The 19138-nt window shown below is 44.5% G+C and overlaps 1 protein-coding gene across 2 annotated transcripts in view; it reads right to left on the bottom strand.

The window, feature by feature from the left end:
* LOC137653160 (mitochondrial transcription rescue factor 1) overlaps positions 1-19138 on the bottom strand; it is a 43717-nt gene that overhangs the window by 21258 nt on the left and 3321 nt on the right. For both annotated transcript variants that reach the window (XM_068386536.1, XM_068386535.1), the window contains exon 2: positions 8469-8605. In XM_068386536.1, coding sequence (XP_068242637.1) covers positions 8469-8605 — 137 coding nt within the window. The remainder of the gene's footprint in view (positions 1-8468; positions 8606-19138) is intronic.

The following is a 19138-nucleotide window of genomic DNA, read 5'->3' as shown; positions in this document are numbered from 1 at the left end:
GAGTTCTAAGAAATTTGGAATGAAAATAGTTTTTGAAAGCTATGTTTATGTTAAACAAAAGGAATTAGCCAACAAAGTACTATCATATGAGTGTGATGTACAGCACTCTAAATCACGGTGTAAAACCAGAATAAAAGTGAAAGACATTGAAGTTGTTTGTAAAGTGAATGAACATACACATGGCCCAGATGTGATCCAAATAGAAAATCTAAAAGTCCTACAAGAAATGAAAGGAAGAGCTAAAGATATGCAAGAGACTCCCCAACAAATAATTTCTCTAGCTGTGAAGGGTATGCACCAAAGTGTTCCAGCAGGTTTGCCTACAGCAAGTTATTCGAGACGAAATCTTCAACAATGTAGCCACAAAAGCCCAAATTCTCTTCTAGTACTGCAAAATACTTAAGACCTTGTTATCCCGGAAGATTATAAATGCACATTCTAAGGTTTCTTCCAGTAGGAACAAGTACCACAGGAAGCTGCTTACTATAACAGAGGAGATGAAATTTAACTACAGGCAACTCATTTAAATTCATAGCTGTGATTTTGAATTGCAAATATACCTTTACTCTTTCCTTAAGTCTATTAAATTCCTTAATCCTGATCTGGATATCAATCTTTGGCACTGTTATTCAGTTACTTCTTTGAGCACATTGCAGGAGAGTTTTCATAATTCTCTCCATCTTTTACATTCAGATCTTCCCAGACTGTATCATCCTGTGCATAGTACTAGGTATGCATTTAATTCTAAAAGTTTTTCCTTCATCAAAAGGCTCAAAGCAGTATTATTATAACCATTTTCACTATTACTAGCTAAGCTACAACCCTAAATGGAAAAGCAGGATGCTCTAAGCCCAAGGACTCCACCTTATTCTAGAAGTTTTATTCCAGCTGTGACCAGATTGTGGAATGATTTCCCTACTCTGGTGATTGAATTTGTGGACTTTCAGAATTCAAACATGAGGTTTTTATGTTGAACAAGTTGACAGAAATAGCTTTTTGTAGTTCATATATGAAAAATCTATCTCAACTTTATAACATTTTATATTCTTTATTCTCTACTTCCCACATAGTTTATTTATTTCCTTATTTCATTTCTTCACTGGAATACTCTCTCTGTTGGAGCCCTATGGCTAAGTAGCATCCTGCTTTTCCTATAGGATTGTACAGTAGTTTGGCTAATATGTTATTTTTATTAATAAAATAAATTTTTGAATATACTTACCCGGTGATTATATAAGCTGCAGCTCTGCTGCCCGACAGAAAAAACTCTACGTTCAAAATACGCCAGCGATCGCTATGCAGGTAGGGGGTGTACATCAACAGCGCCATCTGTCGAGCAGGTACTCAGTACTCAATGTAAACACAGAACCAATTTTCTCCTCGGTCCACTGGGTCTCTATTGGGGAGGAAGGGAGGGTCCTTTAATATATAATCACCGGGTAAGTATATTCAAAAATTTATTTTATTAATAAAAATAACATTTTTCAATATTAAACTTAGCCGGTGATTATATAAGCTGATTCACACCCAGGGGGGTGGGTAGAGACCAGCATTACTTGTTTACATTATTATGAGCTAAGTATTTTGTATTTCATTTTAGCAGTTATTCAAAATAACAAACATAAAATAAATAAGTACCTGGTAAGGAAGTCGACTTGAACAATTACTCCGCCTTTTTAAGTACGTCTTCCTTACGGAGCCTCGCGATCCTCTTAGGATGTTGAGCGACCCCTAGGATCTGAAGTATCAAGGGTTGCAACCCATACAACAGGACCTCATCAAAACCTCTAATCTAGGCGCTTCTCAAGAAATGACTTTGACCACCCGCCAAATCAAGTAGGATGCGAAAGGCTTCTTAGCCTTCCGGACAACCCAAAAACAATAATAAAACATTTCAAGAGAAAGATTAAAAAGGTTATGGAATTAGGGAATTGTAGTGGTTGAGCCCTCACCCACTACTGCACTCGTTGCTACGAATGGTCCCAGAGTGTAGCAGTTCTCGTAAAGAGACTGGACATTCTTAAGATAAAAAGACGCGAACACTGACTTGCTTTTCCAATAGGTTGCGTCGATTATACTTTTCAGAGATCTATTTTGTTTAAAGGCCACGGAAGTTGCGACAGCTCTACTTCGTGTGTCCTTACCTTCAGCAAAGCTTGGTCTTCCTCATTCAGATGGGAATGAGCTTCTCGTATTAACAGTCTGATAAAATAGGATAAAGCATTCTTTGACATAGGCAAAGATGGTTTCTTAACTGAACACCATAAAGCTTCAGACGGGCCTCGTAAAGGTTTAGTTCGTTTTAAATAGAACTTAAGAGCTCTTACAGGACATAAGACTCTTTCTAGTTCATTTCCAACCATACGATAAGTTTGGAATATCGAACGATATTGGCCAAGGCCGAGAAGGCAGCTCGTTTTTGGCTAGAAAACCAAGTTGTAGAACATGTAGCCGTTTCGGATGAGAATCCGATGTTCTTGCTGAAGGTATGAATCTCACTGACTCTTTTAGCTGTGGCTAAGCATACCAGGAAAAGAATCTTAAGGTGAGATCTATCAGGGAGGCTGATTGTAGCGTTTCGAACCTGTCTGACATAAGGAATCTTAGTACCACGTCTAAATTCCAACCAGGTGTAACCAAACGACGCTCCTTCGTGGTCTCAAAAGACTTAAGGAGGTCCTGTAGATCTTTATTGTTGGAAAGATCTAAGCCTCTGTGACGGAAGACTGATGCCAACATGCTTCTGTAACCCTTGATAGTGGGAGCTGAAAGAGATCGTTCTTTCCTCAGATATAAGAGGAAGTCAGCTATTTGAGTTACAGGGGTACTGGTCGAGGATACGGATACTGACTTGCACCAGTTTCGGAAGATTTCCCACTTCGATTGGTAGACTCTAAGGGTGGATGTTCTCCTTGCTCTAGCAATCGCTCTGGCTGCCTCCTTCGAAAAGCCTCTAGCTCTCGAGAGTCTTTCGATAGTCTGAAGGCAGTCAGACGAAGAGCGTGGAGGCCTTGGTGTACCTTCTTTACGCGTGGCTGACGTAGAAGGTCCACCCTTAGGGGAAGTGTTCTGGGAACGTCTACTAGCCATCGAAGTACCTCGGTGAACCATTCTCTCGCGGGCCAGAGGGAAGCAACTAGCGTCAACCTTGTCCCTTCGTGAGAGGCGAACTTCTGCAGTACCTTGTTGACAATCTTGAACGGAGGGAATGCATATAGATCTAGATGTGACCAATCTAGTAGAAAGGCATCTATATGAACTGCTGCTGGGTCCGGGATTGGTGAGCAAAATATTGGGAGCCTCTTGGTCATCGAGGTTGCGAAGAGATCTATGGTTGGCTGGCCCCAGGTGGCCCAAAGTCTCTTGCATACATCCTTGTAGAGGGTCCATTCTGTTGGAATTATTTGTCCCTTCCGACTGAGACAATCTGCCATGATATTCAAGTTGCCTTGGATGAACCTCGTTACTAGTGATATGTCTAGACCTTTTGACCAGGTGAGGAGGTCCCTTGCGATCTCGTACAACGTCAGAGAGTAGGTCCCTCCTTGCTTGGAGATGTACGCCAAAGCCGTGGTGTTGTCCGAGTTCACCTCCACCACTTTGCCTTGAAGGAGAGACCTGAAGCTTTCCAGGTCAGACGTACTGCCAGAAGCTCCTTGCAGTTGAAATGCATTGTCCTTTGACTCGAGTTCCATAATCCCGAACATTCCCGACCGTCTAATTTCGCACCCCAGCCTACGTCCGATGCGTCCGAGAAGAGAACGTGGTTGGGAGTCTGAACAGTTAGGGGAAGACCCTCTCTAAGGTTGATATAGTCCTTTCACCAAGTCAGACAAGACTTTATCTTTCCGGAAACCGGGATCGAGACCGCTTCTAGCGTCTTGTCCTTTTTCCAGTGAAAAGCTAGATGGTATAGAAGAGGACGGAGGTGTAGTCTTCCTAGTGACACAAATTGATCCACGGATGAAAGTGTCCCTACCAGACTCATCCACAGCCTGACTGAGCAGCGTTCCTTCTTCAGCATCTTCTGGATGGATAGCAGGGCTGGGGGCTGATCGTCTTGTTCAGCAACGTCCTCATCAGAGGGTTCCTCATCCGAAACTGATGAGGAAACGGCAACGGAGTGGGCAACGTCTGACTCGCTGAATCCGGTCGCACTGGTGGATGCGTGACGGAGCCGGACGCAATATCATGGAACTGCTGCACAGTCTGTGAACTGTCAACAACCATGGGTGCGCGAGGAAGTACAGCGTCAACCCGAAACTGTCTAGACCGTCTGGGTTGTGCAGTCAATACCCTACCGGGTTGCTGAGGTTGACGCACTGCGTCACAACAAGTCACCTCTGCTGGTTGTTGAACGTCCTGAACGTCAACAACCACCTCTGAGCGTCGCTTAACATCAACGTGCGACTGGCAACCCACACTGGGTCGCATCGGTGGAGGAACCACCTCAACTGGCAGACGCGAGTAGGTTACCTCAGCGTCAACAGGGTGCACAACCGACCGGTTGGAAGGTTGTTGGCCAGAAGGAGGAACCACCTCAACTGGCAGACGCGAGTAGGTTACCTCAGCGTCAACAGGGCGCACAACCGACCGGTTGGAAGGTTGTTGGCCAGAAGGAGGAACCACCTCAACTGGCAGACGCGAGTAGGTTACCTCAGCGTCAACAGGGCGCACAACCGACCGGTTGGAAGGTTGTTGGCCAGAAGGTTCTTCTCCGCATTTAAGTCCTCTATCAAGGACGCAAGCTTGGACTGCATGGCTTGCAGCAAAGTCCATTTAGGGTCTACGGGAGCAGGTGTGGCAACAGACGGGGTTAGCGACTGAGGCGGAACCGTTTACCATCCCTGAAAGCCTTGTTATGTGTGACATAATAGTACAGCAAAACTTCAAAGGCTTGACAAAAGCTGAGAAGTTGACCTGTAAACAACTTGGAGCGTCTCCTGGCTAGGCGCCAGGGCGAGTCTACCAGAATTGAGAAGTCTATCTGGGTAGAGGCATGAACTCCCAAGCCGAGAACTTCTCTCGTGTCATATCACTCTCGCTCTATAAGCCAGTTTAAAAGAAGGGAAATCAAAGGCTGTATCCCTAAAAACTCCTCCTGGTGCAAAAACCAGTCGCCTAGCCAACGTAACGCTCTCTAGGAGAGCGAGAGAGCACTAGCTTAAAAACAACGGCTTCGAAGTAGCTAGGCCTAGTGTAAGTTCTGACGTTAGGCGAACGAGGAGCAGCAGTTACAAGATCCGGACGAAGATCCTTAAAAAAATCATCATGATTTAATTAAAGTCCATAGGAGGCTAAGCAGCTTAAGGCTCCTCTCCATCTGACAGAGTCCTCAAGGGAATATCAGTATGAGGGAGAACAGCAACTTCCTCATCCACAGGAACCTTGTCCGATAAAAGCTAGGTTACCTCAGTGAGTCTCTCACTGGTGCATAAGTAGCAGACCAGAAGGCAACGTCATGTAACTGCTTGACAGTCTGTGAACTGTCAACAACTGAACTGTCAACCACAACAGGTGTGTGAGGACGTACAGTGTCCACTCGAGACTGCTTTGACTGTCTAGACTGAGCAGTCAAAACAACTCTAGAATGCGGAATTTGACGCACCGCGTCAAAACAAAACAACTTAGACTGTTGTTGTACCTCGCGAACGTCAACGGAAGGTTCCGTGCGTCGCTGAACGTCAACATGCGGCTGGCAGGGTACACTGGAACGCATGGGTGGCGGGACTCTCTTGGAGTGCGGGAGAAGGTCGCCTCAGCGTCCACAGGACGCACAACCGTGGTTGGTTGTAGGCTAGAGGTTGGTGCAGTGTCAACCTTCTCCGCACGAAAGTCCTGCATCAATGACGTTAACTGAGACTGCATGGTCTGCAGCAAAGACCACTAGGGTCTACAGGAGCAGGTGCGGCAACAGACGGTGTGACTGCCTGATGCGGTACCGCTTTGCCTCTCTTAGGAGGTGAGCAGTCGTCGGAAGACTGCAGCGAGTCCGAACTGACCCAGTGGCTACAACTGGGCCGTTGGACTTGCGCGGAAAGGACCGACTTGCGCTTAATAAGCCGCGAGACCTTGGTCCATGGTTTCTTACGAGAAACCTCTTCCGCAGACGAGGAATAAACGGGCTCTCTCGTCTTAGAGTGGGTGGGGCGATCTTGGGTAGATACGCCCGAAACCACAGAGGGAAAACGTCTGTTCGTTGATCAAGGCCTCTCGAACCCATAAGTCGTTCGACATTACTTCTCCCCTGGGCTTGGGAGCTTGCAAGAGGTCCCGGACTAGGTGAACGACAGGCACGAACAGACGAAACCTCGGACGCAACACTGTAACACTTTGCGCATATCACTTTATCGATTTTCTGTTTTGCACTTATTTCACTGAAATCGAAACTTTTACTGATTTCTACCTGAAACACGCAAATCTACCCTTCATTAAAAGGTAGTAATTGCGAAATCAGTCGTATAATGCAAGCTCATTAATACCAGCAAAAAACAGAAAACATATTATAAGATAAAAAAATCAGTGGCTGGGAAAGAGACTAAACACTAGTTCATATAACTACGTTTTCAATCTCTCACCGCACATAGCCTGGGGACGAGAATAAAAAACTAAAAACGTTTTATCCTTCCTCCCCGTACAGCGACTAGGGACGAGAGCAACTCGAGAACAACGTTACCCGCTTGAACGGAACGTTTTCTCTCCTCTCTCTCCCTCCGTCTCTATCTCTCTCTCTCTTTCTCTCTTGATTTCGCACTTAAGAGAAGAGCCCAATTATCCATCCATATACCAAAGGCACTTCCCCCAATTTTGGGGGGTAGCCGACATCAACAAGAACAAAACAAAAAAGGGGACCTCTACTCTCTATGTTCCTCCAGCCTAACCAGGGACTCAGCCGAGTTCAGCTGGTACTGCTAGGGTGCCACAGCCCAACCTCCCAATTATATATCGTCAAAAAAACATGTTATTTGACTAAAGGAAAAAACTGAAAGGTTTTCCAAATAAAAAGTTCCTTTAATTTAGAATTTAAAACATTTAAGCTAAGAAAGAATGAACAAAACGTCAGAATCGATTTACTCTTACTGCAAAGTGAAACCGTGATACACTCTCTCTCTATCGTAACGATAGAGCGCATGTTGAACGTCCTGAACGTCAACAACTGCGTAGTCTAAAAAACTAAACGTTAGTTCATCTTTGAAAACAGTACGAAGACTATCAAAGAAATTCTTTCATAAAACATTAAATTTAAAAAGTTTTAAATTCTTTAAAGGCTAAATACGATATAACGGGCTCAACGTTGATTAACTTCGGTTCCAAGTAAGGACCGCCTACTATCAGGAAAGGTCGCATATAAACAAAACATAAAAATTTATTTTTATATGTTTATAATAAATGGAAAGTTAATCGAAGAGGCCTAATAAAGGCGGAGAGATATATGTTAAGCAAAATTACTAAAAACCTAAACACACTTCCGTCTAAGGGAAGGGTCGGCCATTTAAAAGTGAAAGAGAGTCCATACTCTCCTTGTCACCATAATTAAATCTATCCAAAACGAGTTCAAGTTTTGAGATGAAGATAAAACACCTGCATAGCGAAAGCTCAAAACTAGAAATGTGTACTTCACCAAAATATGTGAAAACCAATCCAGTAAGCAATAGCGAATTTAGTAGGTCTTGCCGGTGGCACGACAGAGAGAAAATTGATTCTGTGTTTACATTGAGTACTGAGTACCTGCTCGACAGATGGCGCTGTTGATGTACACCCCCTACCTGCATAGCGATCGCTGGCGTATTTTGAACGTAGAGTTTTTTCTGTCGGGCAGCAGAGCTGCAGCTTATATAATCACCGGCTAAGTTTAATATTGAAAAAATAATAATAATAATAATAATAATAATAACAATAATAATGACCAGAAAAGGGAAGAAATGCAATTATTTTAATGATCTTACCTAATACAAAAAATTATATATACTTTGAGATGCAATCTTCAAAGTGTTTAGCAATCTAAATGTGCATTAGGTAAGTATCGAAGCAGAAAATTTTATTATAATTTTTTTTGACATGGCAAAATGTCATGTAGATTCTCACTCAGTTCAGAGCACTGCATTACTGACTTACCTGCATTATTGGACATTAACCATTGATAAAATAAGAGATCTGTTCATTGCATTAAGTTATATAGCCATAATACCAATCTTTCCTTACAAGAATCTGATGTATTGATATAACTAATGAGAAGAAATTGGTTTAGAATCAATAAACTCAAATACTATAATATTTTAAAACTAAAGTTCAATATTAAATCCTGCTACTAAAAGGCCTAAAAAATCTGTGGACTCTGTGACTGTACTAGTCTCAGTAATCTAATTAAATACTTTACAGACCTACTTTCTTTCTGATTCACTTGAAATGATATTGTACTCAACGTAAAATCTTACATCCTTTCAAATTGAAATATATTAAAAGCTTACTTGCGAGACATTTTGAGTCCTGACTTTAAAATGGAATCTAATCTCAAAGAAGAGACTTTAATTTTGAAGTCCTTATAGTCTAAGCCACTTTCTACCTCCCAGTCATCATAGTCATCATCGTCATCATCATCTGAAAGCTGTAATATCAGTTTAATAAAAGTTCCAACCTTATAAAAAACAATCTGGATTAAATGCATGCATGAAAGATCCTATTTATATATGCTATCTAAAACAATTTGTAATGTACAGTACAGTTCCACAAATGTCAGGATTCCAGAGAACTTCAAATCAATCAATTAATCAGTTCCACAAGGAAAAAACAGTAGTATATTTCATGATTGCTGGAATGCACCAGTTACTCATGCCAAGATAGTATTTGTAAAAGTGAGGAATTAAAGATTTGGGTACTGAATGCATAACTAACTGTTCATAAGTTAAAAATTTAAAAAAATACTATATTCTTTTTTCCCAAGCACCTAAAAATGACAAATTTAATAAATAATTTTTATTTTTCTCAATCATACAAACTTGAAGTTTTTACTATAGGAATAATTGTGAAGGCTGAAAATACGGCAGTTAAAACTTTAACAAGGTGCAAATAACTGGCAGGGTAGTTACTCTATCAGCCCCAGGGTGCTCACTCTAACCTCAATTGAATTGCAGCCAGGAGTTATTCTGGGAGTGATGATGGCAGGAGGGTTTGAGTAAAGAACTCAAGTGTACAGTTAGGAAAAATAAGAAATAAAAATAATTTCAAAAAATGTTAATTTCCTTAGTAAAATAAATTTTTGAATATACTTACCCGATGATCATGTAGCTGTCAACTCTGTTGCCCGACAGAAATCTAAGGTCGGGATACGCCAGCGATCGCTATACAGGTGGGGGTGTACACAACAGCGCCATCTGTCGAGCAGGTACTCAGGTACTTCTTGTCAACAAGAACTAATTTTCTCCTCGGTCCACTGGTTCTCTATGGGGAGGAAGGGAGGGTCCTTAAATTCATGATCATCGGGTAAGTATATTCAAAAATTTATTTTACTAAGGAAAATAACATTTTTCAATATTAATCTTACCCGATGATCATGTAGCTGATTCACACCCAGGGGGGTGGGTGGAGACCAGCATACATGTTAACATAAGAAGCTAAGTATCCCGTATTTCATTTTAGCAGTTATTCAAAATAACAAACATAAAATAAATAAGTACCTGGTAAGGAAGTCGACTTGAACCATTACTCTGCCTTTTTAAGTACGTCTTCCTTACTGAGCCTAGTGATCCTCTTAGGATGCTGAGCGACTCCTAGGTGCTGAAGTATGAAGGGCTGCAACCCATACTAAAGGACCTCATCACAACCTCTAATCTAGGCGCTTCTCAAGAAAGAATTTGACCACCCGCCAAATCAACCAGGATGCGGAAGGCTTCTTAGCCTTCCGTACAACCCAAAAAACAACAATAAAAAGCATTTCAAGAGAAAGATTAAAAAAGGTTATGGGATTATGGGAATGTAGTGGTTGAGCCCTCACCTACTACTGCACTCGCTGCTACGAATGGTCCCAGGGTGTAGCAGTTCTCGTAAAGAGACTGGACATCTTTGAGGTAAAATGATGCGAACACTGACTTGCTTCTCCAATAGGTTGCATCCATAACACTCTGCAGAGAACGGTTCTGTTTGAAGGCCACTGAAGTAGCGACAGCCCTAACTTCATGTGTCCTTACCTTCAGCAAAGCAAGGTCTTCTTCCTTCAGATGAGAATGGGCCTCTCTAATCAAAAGCCTGATGTAATAAGAAACTGCGTTCTTAGACATCGGTAAAGCAGGTTTCTTGATAGAACACCATAAAGCTTCTGATTGTCCTCGTAATGGCATTGTACGTCTTAAATAGTACTTAAGAGCTCTTACTGGGCAAAGTACTCTCTCTAGTTCGTTCCCCACCAAGTTGGACAGGCTTGGGATCTCGAACGACTTGGGCCAAGGACGAGAAGGAAGCTCGTTTTTAGCTAAAAAAACCAAGCTGCAAGGAACATGTAGCCGTTTCAGATGTAAAACCTATGTTCCTGCTGAAGGCGTGAATCTCACTGACTCTTTTAGCTGTTGCTAAGCAAACGAGGAAAAGAGTCTTTAATGTGAGATCCTTAAAAGAGGCTGATTGAAGCGGTTCGAATCTTGCTGACATTAGGAACCTTAAAACCACGTCTAGGTTCCAGCCTGGTGTTGTCAACCGACGCTCCTTTGAGGTCTCAAAAGACTTAAGGAGGTCCTGTAGATCTTTGTTGGTGGAAAGATCTAAGCCTCTGTGGCGGAAGACCGCTGCCAACATGCTTCTGTAACCTTTGATCGTAGGAGCTGATAGGGATCTTACATTCCTTAGATGTAAAAGGAAGTCAGCTATCTGCGTTACAGAGGTATTGGTTGAGGAAACTGCATTCACCTTGCACCAGCTTCGGAAGACTTCCCATTTTGACTGATAGACTCTGAGAGTGGATGTCCTCCTTGCTCTGGCAATCGCTCTGGCTGCCTCCTTCGAAAAGCCTCTAGCTCTTGAGAGTCTTTCGATAGTCTGAAGGCAGTCAGACGAAGAGCGTGGAGGCTTGGGTGTACCTTCTTTACGTGCGGCTGACGCAGAAGGTCCACTCTTAGAGGAAGAGTCCTGGGAACGTCCACTAGCCATTGCAGTACCTCGGTGAACCATTCTCTCGCGGGCCAGAGGGGAGCAACCAACGTCAACCGTGTCCCTTCGTGAGAGGCGAACTTCTGTAGTACCCTGTTGACAATCTTGAACGGAGGGAACGCATACAGGTCTAGATGGGACCAATCCAGAAGAAAGGCATCCACGTGAACTGCTGCTGGGTCTGGAATCGGAGAACAATACATCGGGAGCCTCTTGGTCATCGAGGTAGCGAATAGATCTATGGTGGGCTGACCCCACAGGGCCCATAGTCTGCTGCAAACATTCTTGTGAAGGGTCCACTCTGTGGGGATGACCTGACCCTTCCGGCTGAGGCGATCTGCCATGACATTCATATCGCCCTGAATGAACCTCGTTACCAGCGAAATCTTTCGATCTTTTGACCAAATGAGGAGGTCCCTTGCGATCTCGAACAACTTCCTCGAATGAGTCCCTCCCTGCTTGGAGATGTACGCCAAGGCTGTGGTGTTGTCGGAGTTTACCTCCACCACCTTGCTTAGATGGAGGGACTTGAAGTTTATCAAGGCCAGATGAACTGCCAAAAGCTCCTTGCAGTTGATGTGAAGTGTTCTTTGCTCCTGATTCCACGTGCCCGAGCATTCCTGTCCGTCCAGTGTCGCACCCCAGCCCGTGTCCGATGCGTCCGAGAAGAGACGGTGGTCGGGGGTCTGAACAGCCAATGGTAGACCTTCCTTGAGAAGAATGCTGTTCTTCCACCACGTCAGTGTAGACCTCATCTCTTCGGAAATAGGCACTGAGACCGCTTCTAGCGTCATGTCCTTTCTCCAGTGAGCAGCTAGATGATACTGAAGGGGGCGGAGGTGGAGTCTCCCTAACTCGATGAACTGGGCCAGCGATGAAAGTGTCCCTGTTAGGCTCATCCACTGCCTGACTGAACATCGGTTCCTTCTCAGCATGCTCTGGATGCATTCTAGGGCTTGACTGATCCTTGGGGCCGACGGAAAAGCCCGAAAAGCTCGACTCTGAATCTCCATACCTAGGTAGACAATGGTTTGGGATGGGACGAGTTGGGACTTCTCTATATTGACCAGGAGACCCAATTCCTTGGTCAGATCCATAGTCCATCTGAGATTCTCCAGACAGCGACGACTTGACGGAGCTCTTAAAAGCCAGTCGTCCAAATAGAGGGAGGCTCTGATGTCTGCCAAGTGAAGGAATTTGGCAATATTCCTCATCAGTTTTGTAAACACAAGAGGTGCCATGCTTAGGCCAAAGCACAGGGCTTGGAATTGGTACACGACCTTTCCAAAGACGAACCTTAGGAAAGGTTGGGAGTCTGGATGGACGGGGACATGAAAGTACGCGTCTTTCAGGTCTAACGAGACCATCCAGTCTTCCTTCCTGACCGCTGCTAGGACCGACTTCGTCGTCTCCATTGTGAACGTCTGCTTGGTGACAAAAGCATTGAGAGCACTGACGTCCAGCACCGGTCTCCAACCTCCTGTCTTCTTCGCTACCAGGAAGAGACGGTTGTAGAAGCCCGGGGATCGATGGTCCCGGACTATGACTACCGCTCCCTTTTGTAGCAAGAGCGACACCTCTTGTTGCAACGCTAGCCTCTTGTCCTTCTCCTTGTAGTTGGGAGAGAGGTTGATGGGAGACGTTGCTAGAGGGGGACTGCGGCAGAATGGAATCCTGTACCCCTCCCTTAGCAACTTCACAGACTGAGCGTCTGCACCTCTGCTCTCCCAAGCTTGCCAGAAGTTCTTGAGCCTGGCTCCCACTGCTGTCTGGAGAGGTAGGCAGTCAGATACTGCCTTTTGAGGACTTGGAACCCTTCTTCGATTTGCCACGGTGACTGTCGGCACGGGTACCTCCTCTGCTGGAGGTTCTGCCACGAAAGGGCGGGATGAACCTAGACGCTGGTGTGTCCATCCTAGGTCTAGGCACGGAAGGTAAAGCTTTAGCCTTACGTGCGGAGGACGCCACCAGGTCATGGGTATCCTTCTGGATCAACGAGGCAGCCATCCCCTTGATCAGCTCTTCCGGAAAGAGACACTTGGAGAGCGGAGCAAACAACAACTCCGACTTCTGGCAAGGAGTGATCCCAGCCGACAAGAAGGAGCAAAGATGTTCTCTCTTCTTAAGCACTCCCGACACGTACGAAGCCGCAAGCTCACCAGACCCATCCCGAATGGCTTTGTCCATGCTAGACATGATAAGCATGGCAGAGTCCTTATCCGAAGGGGAAGTCTTTCTGCTTAACGCTCCCAAACACCAATCGAGGAAGTTGAAGATCTCAAAAGCACGAAAGACTCCCTTCAACAGATGATCCATGTCAGAAAAGGACCAGCAAATCTTAGATCGTCTCATAGCCAACCTGCGGGGAGAGTCAACCAGACTTGAGAAGTCGCCCTGGGCAGAGGCAGGAACTCCCAAGCCGGGTTCCTCTCCCGTGGCATACCAGACGCTAGATTTGGAAGCAAGCTTGGTAGGCGGAAAGATGAAAGCAGTCTTTCCCAGTTGCTTCTTGGACTGCAACCACTCTCCCATAACCCTCAAAGCTCTCTTGGATGAGCGTGCGAGTACAAGTTTGGTGAAGGCAGGAGCTGCTGACTGCATGCCCAGAGCAAACTCGGAGGGAGGAGAGCGAGGGGTTGCAGACACAAACTGTTCCGGATACAAGTCCCTGAACAAGGCAAGGACTTTCCGAAAGTCTAAGGAGGGAGGCGTAGACTTGGGCTCTTCTAAGTCGGAGTGCGGATCGTCCAAATGCGCAGCTTCGTCATCGGATACTCCATCATCCGAAAGCTGAGTAGGAAGTGGCAAAGGTGGAGCAGAAAGCTGAACGGCTGAATCCGGCAGCACGGGTGCATGCGTAGCTGCTGCGGATCCAACATCATGCCGCTGCTGGTCAGTCTGCGAGCTGGCAACAACAAAAGCAGAGTGCTGGTGCGTGGGAGGGACTGCCGTGGGTTGCGGAGCATGCCGCATGGGTTGCGGAGCATGCCGCATAGTGTCAAAACACGGCAGCTCGACAGCACCTTCCCACTGCTGATGCAGTAGCTCACGCATGTCAACGGAGGGTGCAGCATGAACATGCGGCTGGCAGGGTGGACTGCGCATCGGTGGTGGAGCTCTCACAGGTGGAGTGTGGGAGCAGGCAGCCGCAGTATCTGCTGAGCGCACAACCGTGGCAGGTTGTAGGTTAACTGGTGCATTGTCAACCTTCTCAGCACGATACTCCTGCATAAAGGAAGCAAGCTGAGACTGCATAGTCTGCAGCATGGACCACTTAGGATCTACCGTGGTTGGTGCGGCAACAGACGGAGTAGTTGCCTGCTGCGGAACCACTCTACCTCTCTTGGGAGGTGTGCAGTCTTCGGAAGACTGCGGCGAGTCCGAACTGACCCAGTGGCTACACCTGGGTCGTTGGACTCGCTCGGAAGGGACCTTACGCTTGAGAGGTCGTGAGACCTTGGTCCAACGTTTCTTCCTCGAAACTTCTTCCACAGACGAGGAATGATAGGGCTCATTCGTCTGTTTGTGGATGGGACGATCTCTGACAGATGCATCCGCAACCACTGAGGGTACATCCGTACGCTGATCAAGGCCTGCCGAACCCTTTGGTCCTTCGACATTGCTTCTCCCCTGGGCTTGGGAGCTTGCAAGAGGTCCCGGACTGGGAGGACGACTGGCACGAATAGATGTACCCTCATGCGCAACACTGACACTGACACTTTTCACTTCACTTGCACTCACTACACTTCCCACTGCACTTTGCGCTTTCAACTCTTTGACATCTGCCAAAAGTTGATTCCGGTCATTAGCTAATGACTCCACTCTGTCACCAAGAGCCTGAATGGCACGCATCATGTCCGCCATGGAGGGTTGAGCACTAGTAGCAGGGTCGGGAGTCACCACTACAGGGGAAGGAATAGGTTGAGGGGCATGGGGAGAGGAAAAATCAAAAGAGCGAGAAGAACTCCTCCTGATCCTATCCTTCTCTAGCCTACGTGCATTTTTAAGGAATTCGTTAAAATCGAATTCCGAAAGCCCAGCACACTCCTCACATCGATCTTCCAATTGACAGGATTTACCCCTACAATTGGAACAAATGGTGTGAGGATCTATGGAGGCCTTCGGAAGACGCCTAGAACAAGCCCTAACGCTACACTGCCTGTACTTAGGGACTTGAGACTGGTCAGACATCTTGAATTGTAGAAATAGTCAAGGGGGAATTCCAAAATCTAGCAAAGTTCGTCAACAATTAATCCAAATTTAATCAAAAAGCTTGATAAGCTAATGATAAAGGTTCCTGAATAGCGAAGGCTAAAATCTAGAGCGAATACATCACCAAAATCGTGAAAAACAACTCCAGAATCAACAGCGTATCCAAGTAGGTCTTGCCGGTGGCACGACAGAGGAAAAATTGAGTTCTTGTTGACAAGAAGTACCTGAGTACCTGCTCGACAGATGGCGCTGTTGTGAGCACCCCCACCTGTATAGCGATCGCTGGCGTATCCCGACCTTAGATTTCTGTCGGGCAACAGAGTTGACAGCTACATGATCATCGGGTAAGATTAATATTGAAAAATTACCATTTGTTCCTATACTAATGCAAACAATCATTCTTTACCATAGAAAACTAATCCTTAGGAGGGTGGAAGTCCCTGTTCTAACTGGCTGGAAAACCAACCTGGGAATCTCAGGCTTTGCACTGAATGCCATGGCTTGGGTTCCTACACCTCGTGAACCAAGAGATGGCTGATGGTAATTACGGCCCACACAAGGTAGAGGTGAGGAGAAATCCAACCTGTACTTCACTGTGCTGAAGTCAAAGCTAAACTGCATTTTCTAACAAAAAAAGTAATATGTTTTCTTGGTTCATCATAATTTCTCTTGTAACAAATGTGGGGAACAGACTCTAGGAATGTAGGGTGTTCATACAACCTGTAGCTGAAAGCCAAATGTACTTACCTATCTGAGATTAAGTCCAGCTGGCGAGAGTTACAATACTGTACCCAAAGGGACGGGAAGACTGAAAGGAAAACAATGCCAATCATTTTTCACTTTCATCCAACAATAAACCGTAACCTCAGCCCTCAATCTGTAGATACTTAGCCTGTTAACGTGCCGAGGAAGCTAAACCACCTCCTGAGCAGCTACTACAGGACCCAGAGTAAATGTGTCCATAGTCCTGTGAATTTCATCCTTTAGGCAATGGGCTATGAAGGTAGTCTATCTCTTCCAGACCCCTGCACTAAGAACCTGTGACACAGAGAAATCTCTCTTGTAAGCCAAGGAGGCCATAATGCCTCCGACATCGCGGGCCTTGATGCAAACATTCCTAGGATCAGGAAATAACTTCCCTCAACCAGGAGATGGTGTTCTTTGGGACTGTCTTCTTAGTCTTCCCAGTGTTAACAAACAAGTTCTGCAGGTGAGGTATGGCTACCATGGTACGTTAAAGTTAGCTTCTCAATGATCTAACAGGGCACAGTGGGAGCTAATCAGTATTATTGGTTACCAAACAATGACTATTTACCCGTAATGAAGAAAACTTGAAGTCTAAAGAAGCAGGATTCTGGGTATTAGCAATGAACTCAGAGACTAAGCTCCGAGAGACCTCCCACCACCCCTATGAATGAGTAATGCTGAAGGATAGCCCATGCAGTTCACTTACCCATTTGGCAGATGCCAAGGTGTGAAGGGACACCGTCTTCAGGGTAAGATCCCTGTCTGATGCGTTCCTGGGAGGTTCATAAGGGGACCTCTTCAATGAGCTTAGAAGCTTGACTACGTTCCAAGTTGGAGGACTAATCTCGACTGGAGGGCAAGACTGCTCAAAGCTCCGCATAAGAAAAAAATCTCTGAAGAAGAAACATCTACCCTGTTAAGTCTAAAGACTTGGCTCAAGGCTGAGCGATAACCTTTTACCACAGAAACAGAAAAGATTTCCTCCTCACAGGTAAAACAAAAAGTTTGTGATTACAGGAAGAGTGACTTCGAGTGGATGGACACCCCTCCAATAACACCAACCACAAAAGATATCATACTTGGCTTGGTAAATGCCTCTCTTAGAGATATGCTGGATAACCTCCAGTCGTGAAGCCGCAAGGATTGTACCAAGTTGTGGAAAATCCTGGCGTGAGGCTGCTTCAGAAAATGTGGAAGGAATGGGACCTCCCTTGGGATCTCCACTAGAAGATGTAGAAGATATGCAAACCACTTCTGGTGTGGACACATCGGGGCCACTAGGGTCATAGAAATATTTGGTCTTTCTATCACCCTCTTGAGAACTCTTCTCATAAGGAAGAAATGTGGAAAAGCTTAGATGTCTAACCCATCCCACAGATGTTGAAAAGCATCTTGGAATGCCACTGCAAGATCTGGGACTGGAGAGCAGTACTGTACACAGGAAGCTCTGTGTTGGGAGAGGTGGCAAGAAGGTCGATGTTTGGAGAACCCTACAAAGTCATTACCCTTGTCGCTATCTGAGGACTCAAAGACCATTCCCCACTATGATGTTCTTCCTGTCTGGGATGAAAAAGTTTTAACTGCCGTATTCCAGCCGTTGGTGTACTCCATCTCCTATAAGTAAAGAACAAATGGTTTGTATTAAAGTAGGAACAAACGCAGAAAATGTTATGTAAATCTTCTACATGAGGGTTTAATAAAAATGTTACAATTAAAGTATAAGTGTAGAATGAGCAGTGCCTTGTCTTCTCTCCAGAATCACCCCTTGTTAGAGGTACTGTAAAGGCTTAATTTTCACAGAAAAAAAATAAAAATAACTTGGATAAAGATCAGTTATTGTGATGCTTTATTAAGTCAAACTTTCTATGCCTTCATTTCCTCCAACATCTTAATTGTGTCTGACACCTTTATAGAACATTTTCCAAAATTACCCCAATGCTAAAGAGGCAGAAGAATAAACTTTCTGAGACATAGTAAAACCAATTGTATGCCTAATAAAAGAATACTGTATTATCATTATTATTATTATTAATTGCTAAGCTATAACCCTAGTTGGAAAAGCAGGATGCTATAAGCCCATGGACCCCAACAAGGAAAATAGCCCAGTGAGGAAAGGAAACAAGGGGAAAAAAATACTTCAAGAGCAGTAACAACATTGAAATAAATATTTCCTAAATAAACCATAAATACTTTAACAAAACAAGAGGAAGATAAATTAGATAGAATAGTGTGCCCGAGTATACCGTCAAGCAAGAGAACTCTAACCCAAGACAGTGAAAGACCATGGTACGGATGCTATGACACTACACAAGACTACAGAACAATGGTTTGATTTTGGAGTGTCCTTCTCCCAGAAGAGCTGCTTACCATAGCTAATGAGTCTCTTCTACCCTTACCAAGAGGAGAGTAGCCACTGAACAAGTACAGTGTAGTAGTTAACCCCTTGGGTGAAGAAGAATTGTTTGATAATTACAGTGTTGTCAGTTGTATGAGGACAGAGGAGAATATGTAAAGGATAGGCCAGACTATTCGGTGTATGTGTAGGCAAAGGGAAAGAACCGTAACCAGAGAGAAGGATTCAATGTAGTACTGTCTGGTCAGTCAAAGGACCCTATAACTCTCTAGCGGTAGTATCTCAACGGGCGGCTAGTGACCTGGCCAACCTTCTACCTATAATATATAATAAAAAAACTATCTTCTACTAATATGGAAATTTTATGTCTTAAATAACTTCCATAATCTCTTTAGACATTCTTAACTAACTCACAGGTTAATACTGCATATGTGCAAAACAATATTGCTTGTGCATTACATTTTTTTTTGTCACATATGAAGTTTTCACAGTTAAGTTCCTGGATATTTTCAAATTTCTCCCACTTCTCTCTTTCACCTTTCGTAAAAAATGGCTGTTGAAAATACAACAATGATAGTCAAAATAGTAATCTTTTATAACTAAAGTTTACTATTTTATATTTGATAATCTGTACTGTACGTTAACAGTATGGCTTGACACACCTATTGAACCTGGCATATTAACTCCATT

This window comes from Palaemon carinicauda, chromosome 14 (assembly GCF_036898095.1).
Source record: "Palaemon carinicauda isolate YSFRI2023 chromosome 14, ASM3689809v2, whole genome shotgun sequence".
Classification (NCBI taxonomy): domain Eukaryota; kingdom Metazoa; phylum Arthropoda; class Malacostraca; order Decapoda; family Palaemonidae; genus Palaemon; species Palaemon carinicauda.
This window is presented reverse-complemented; position numbering and strand designations above follow the sequence as displayed.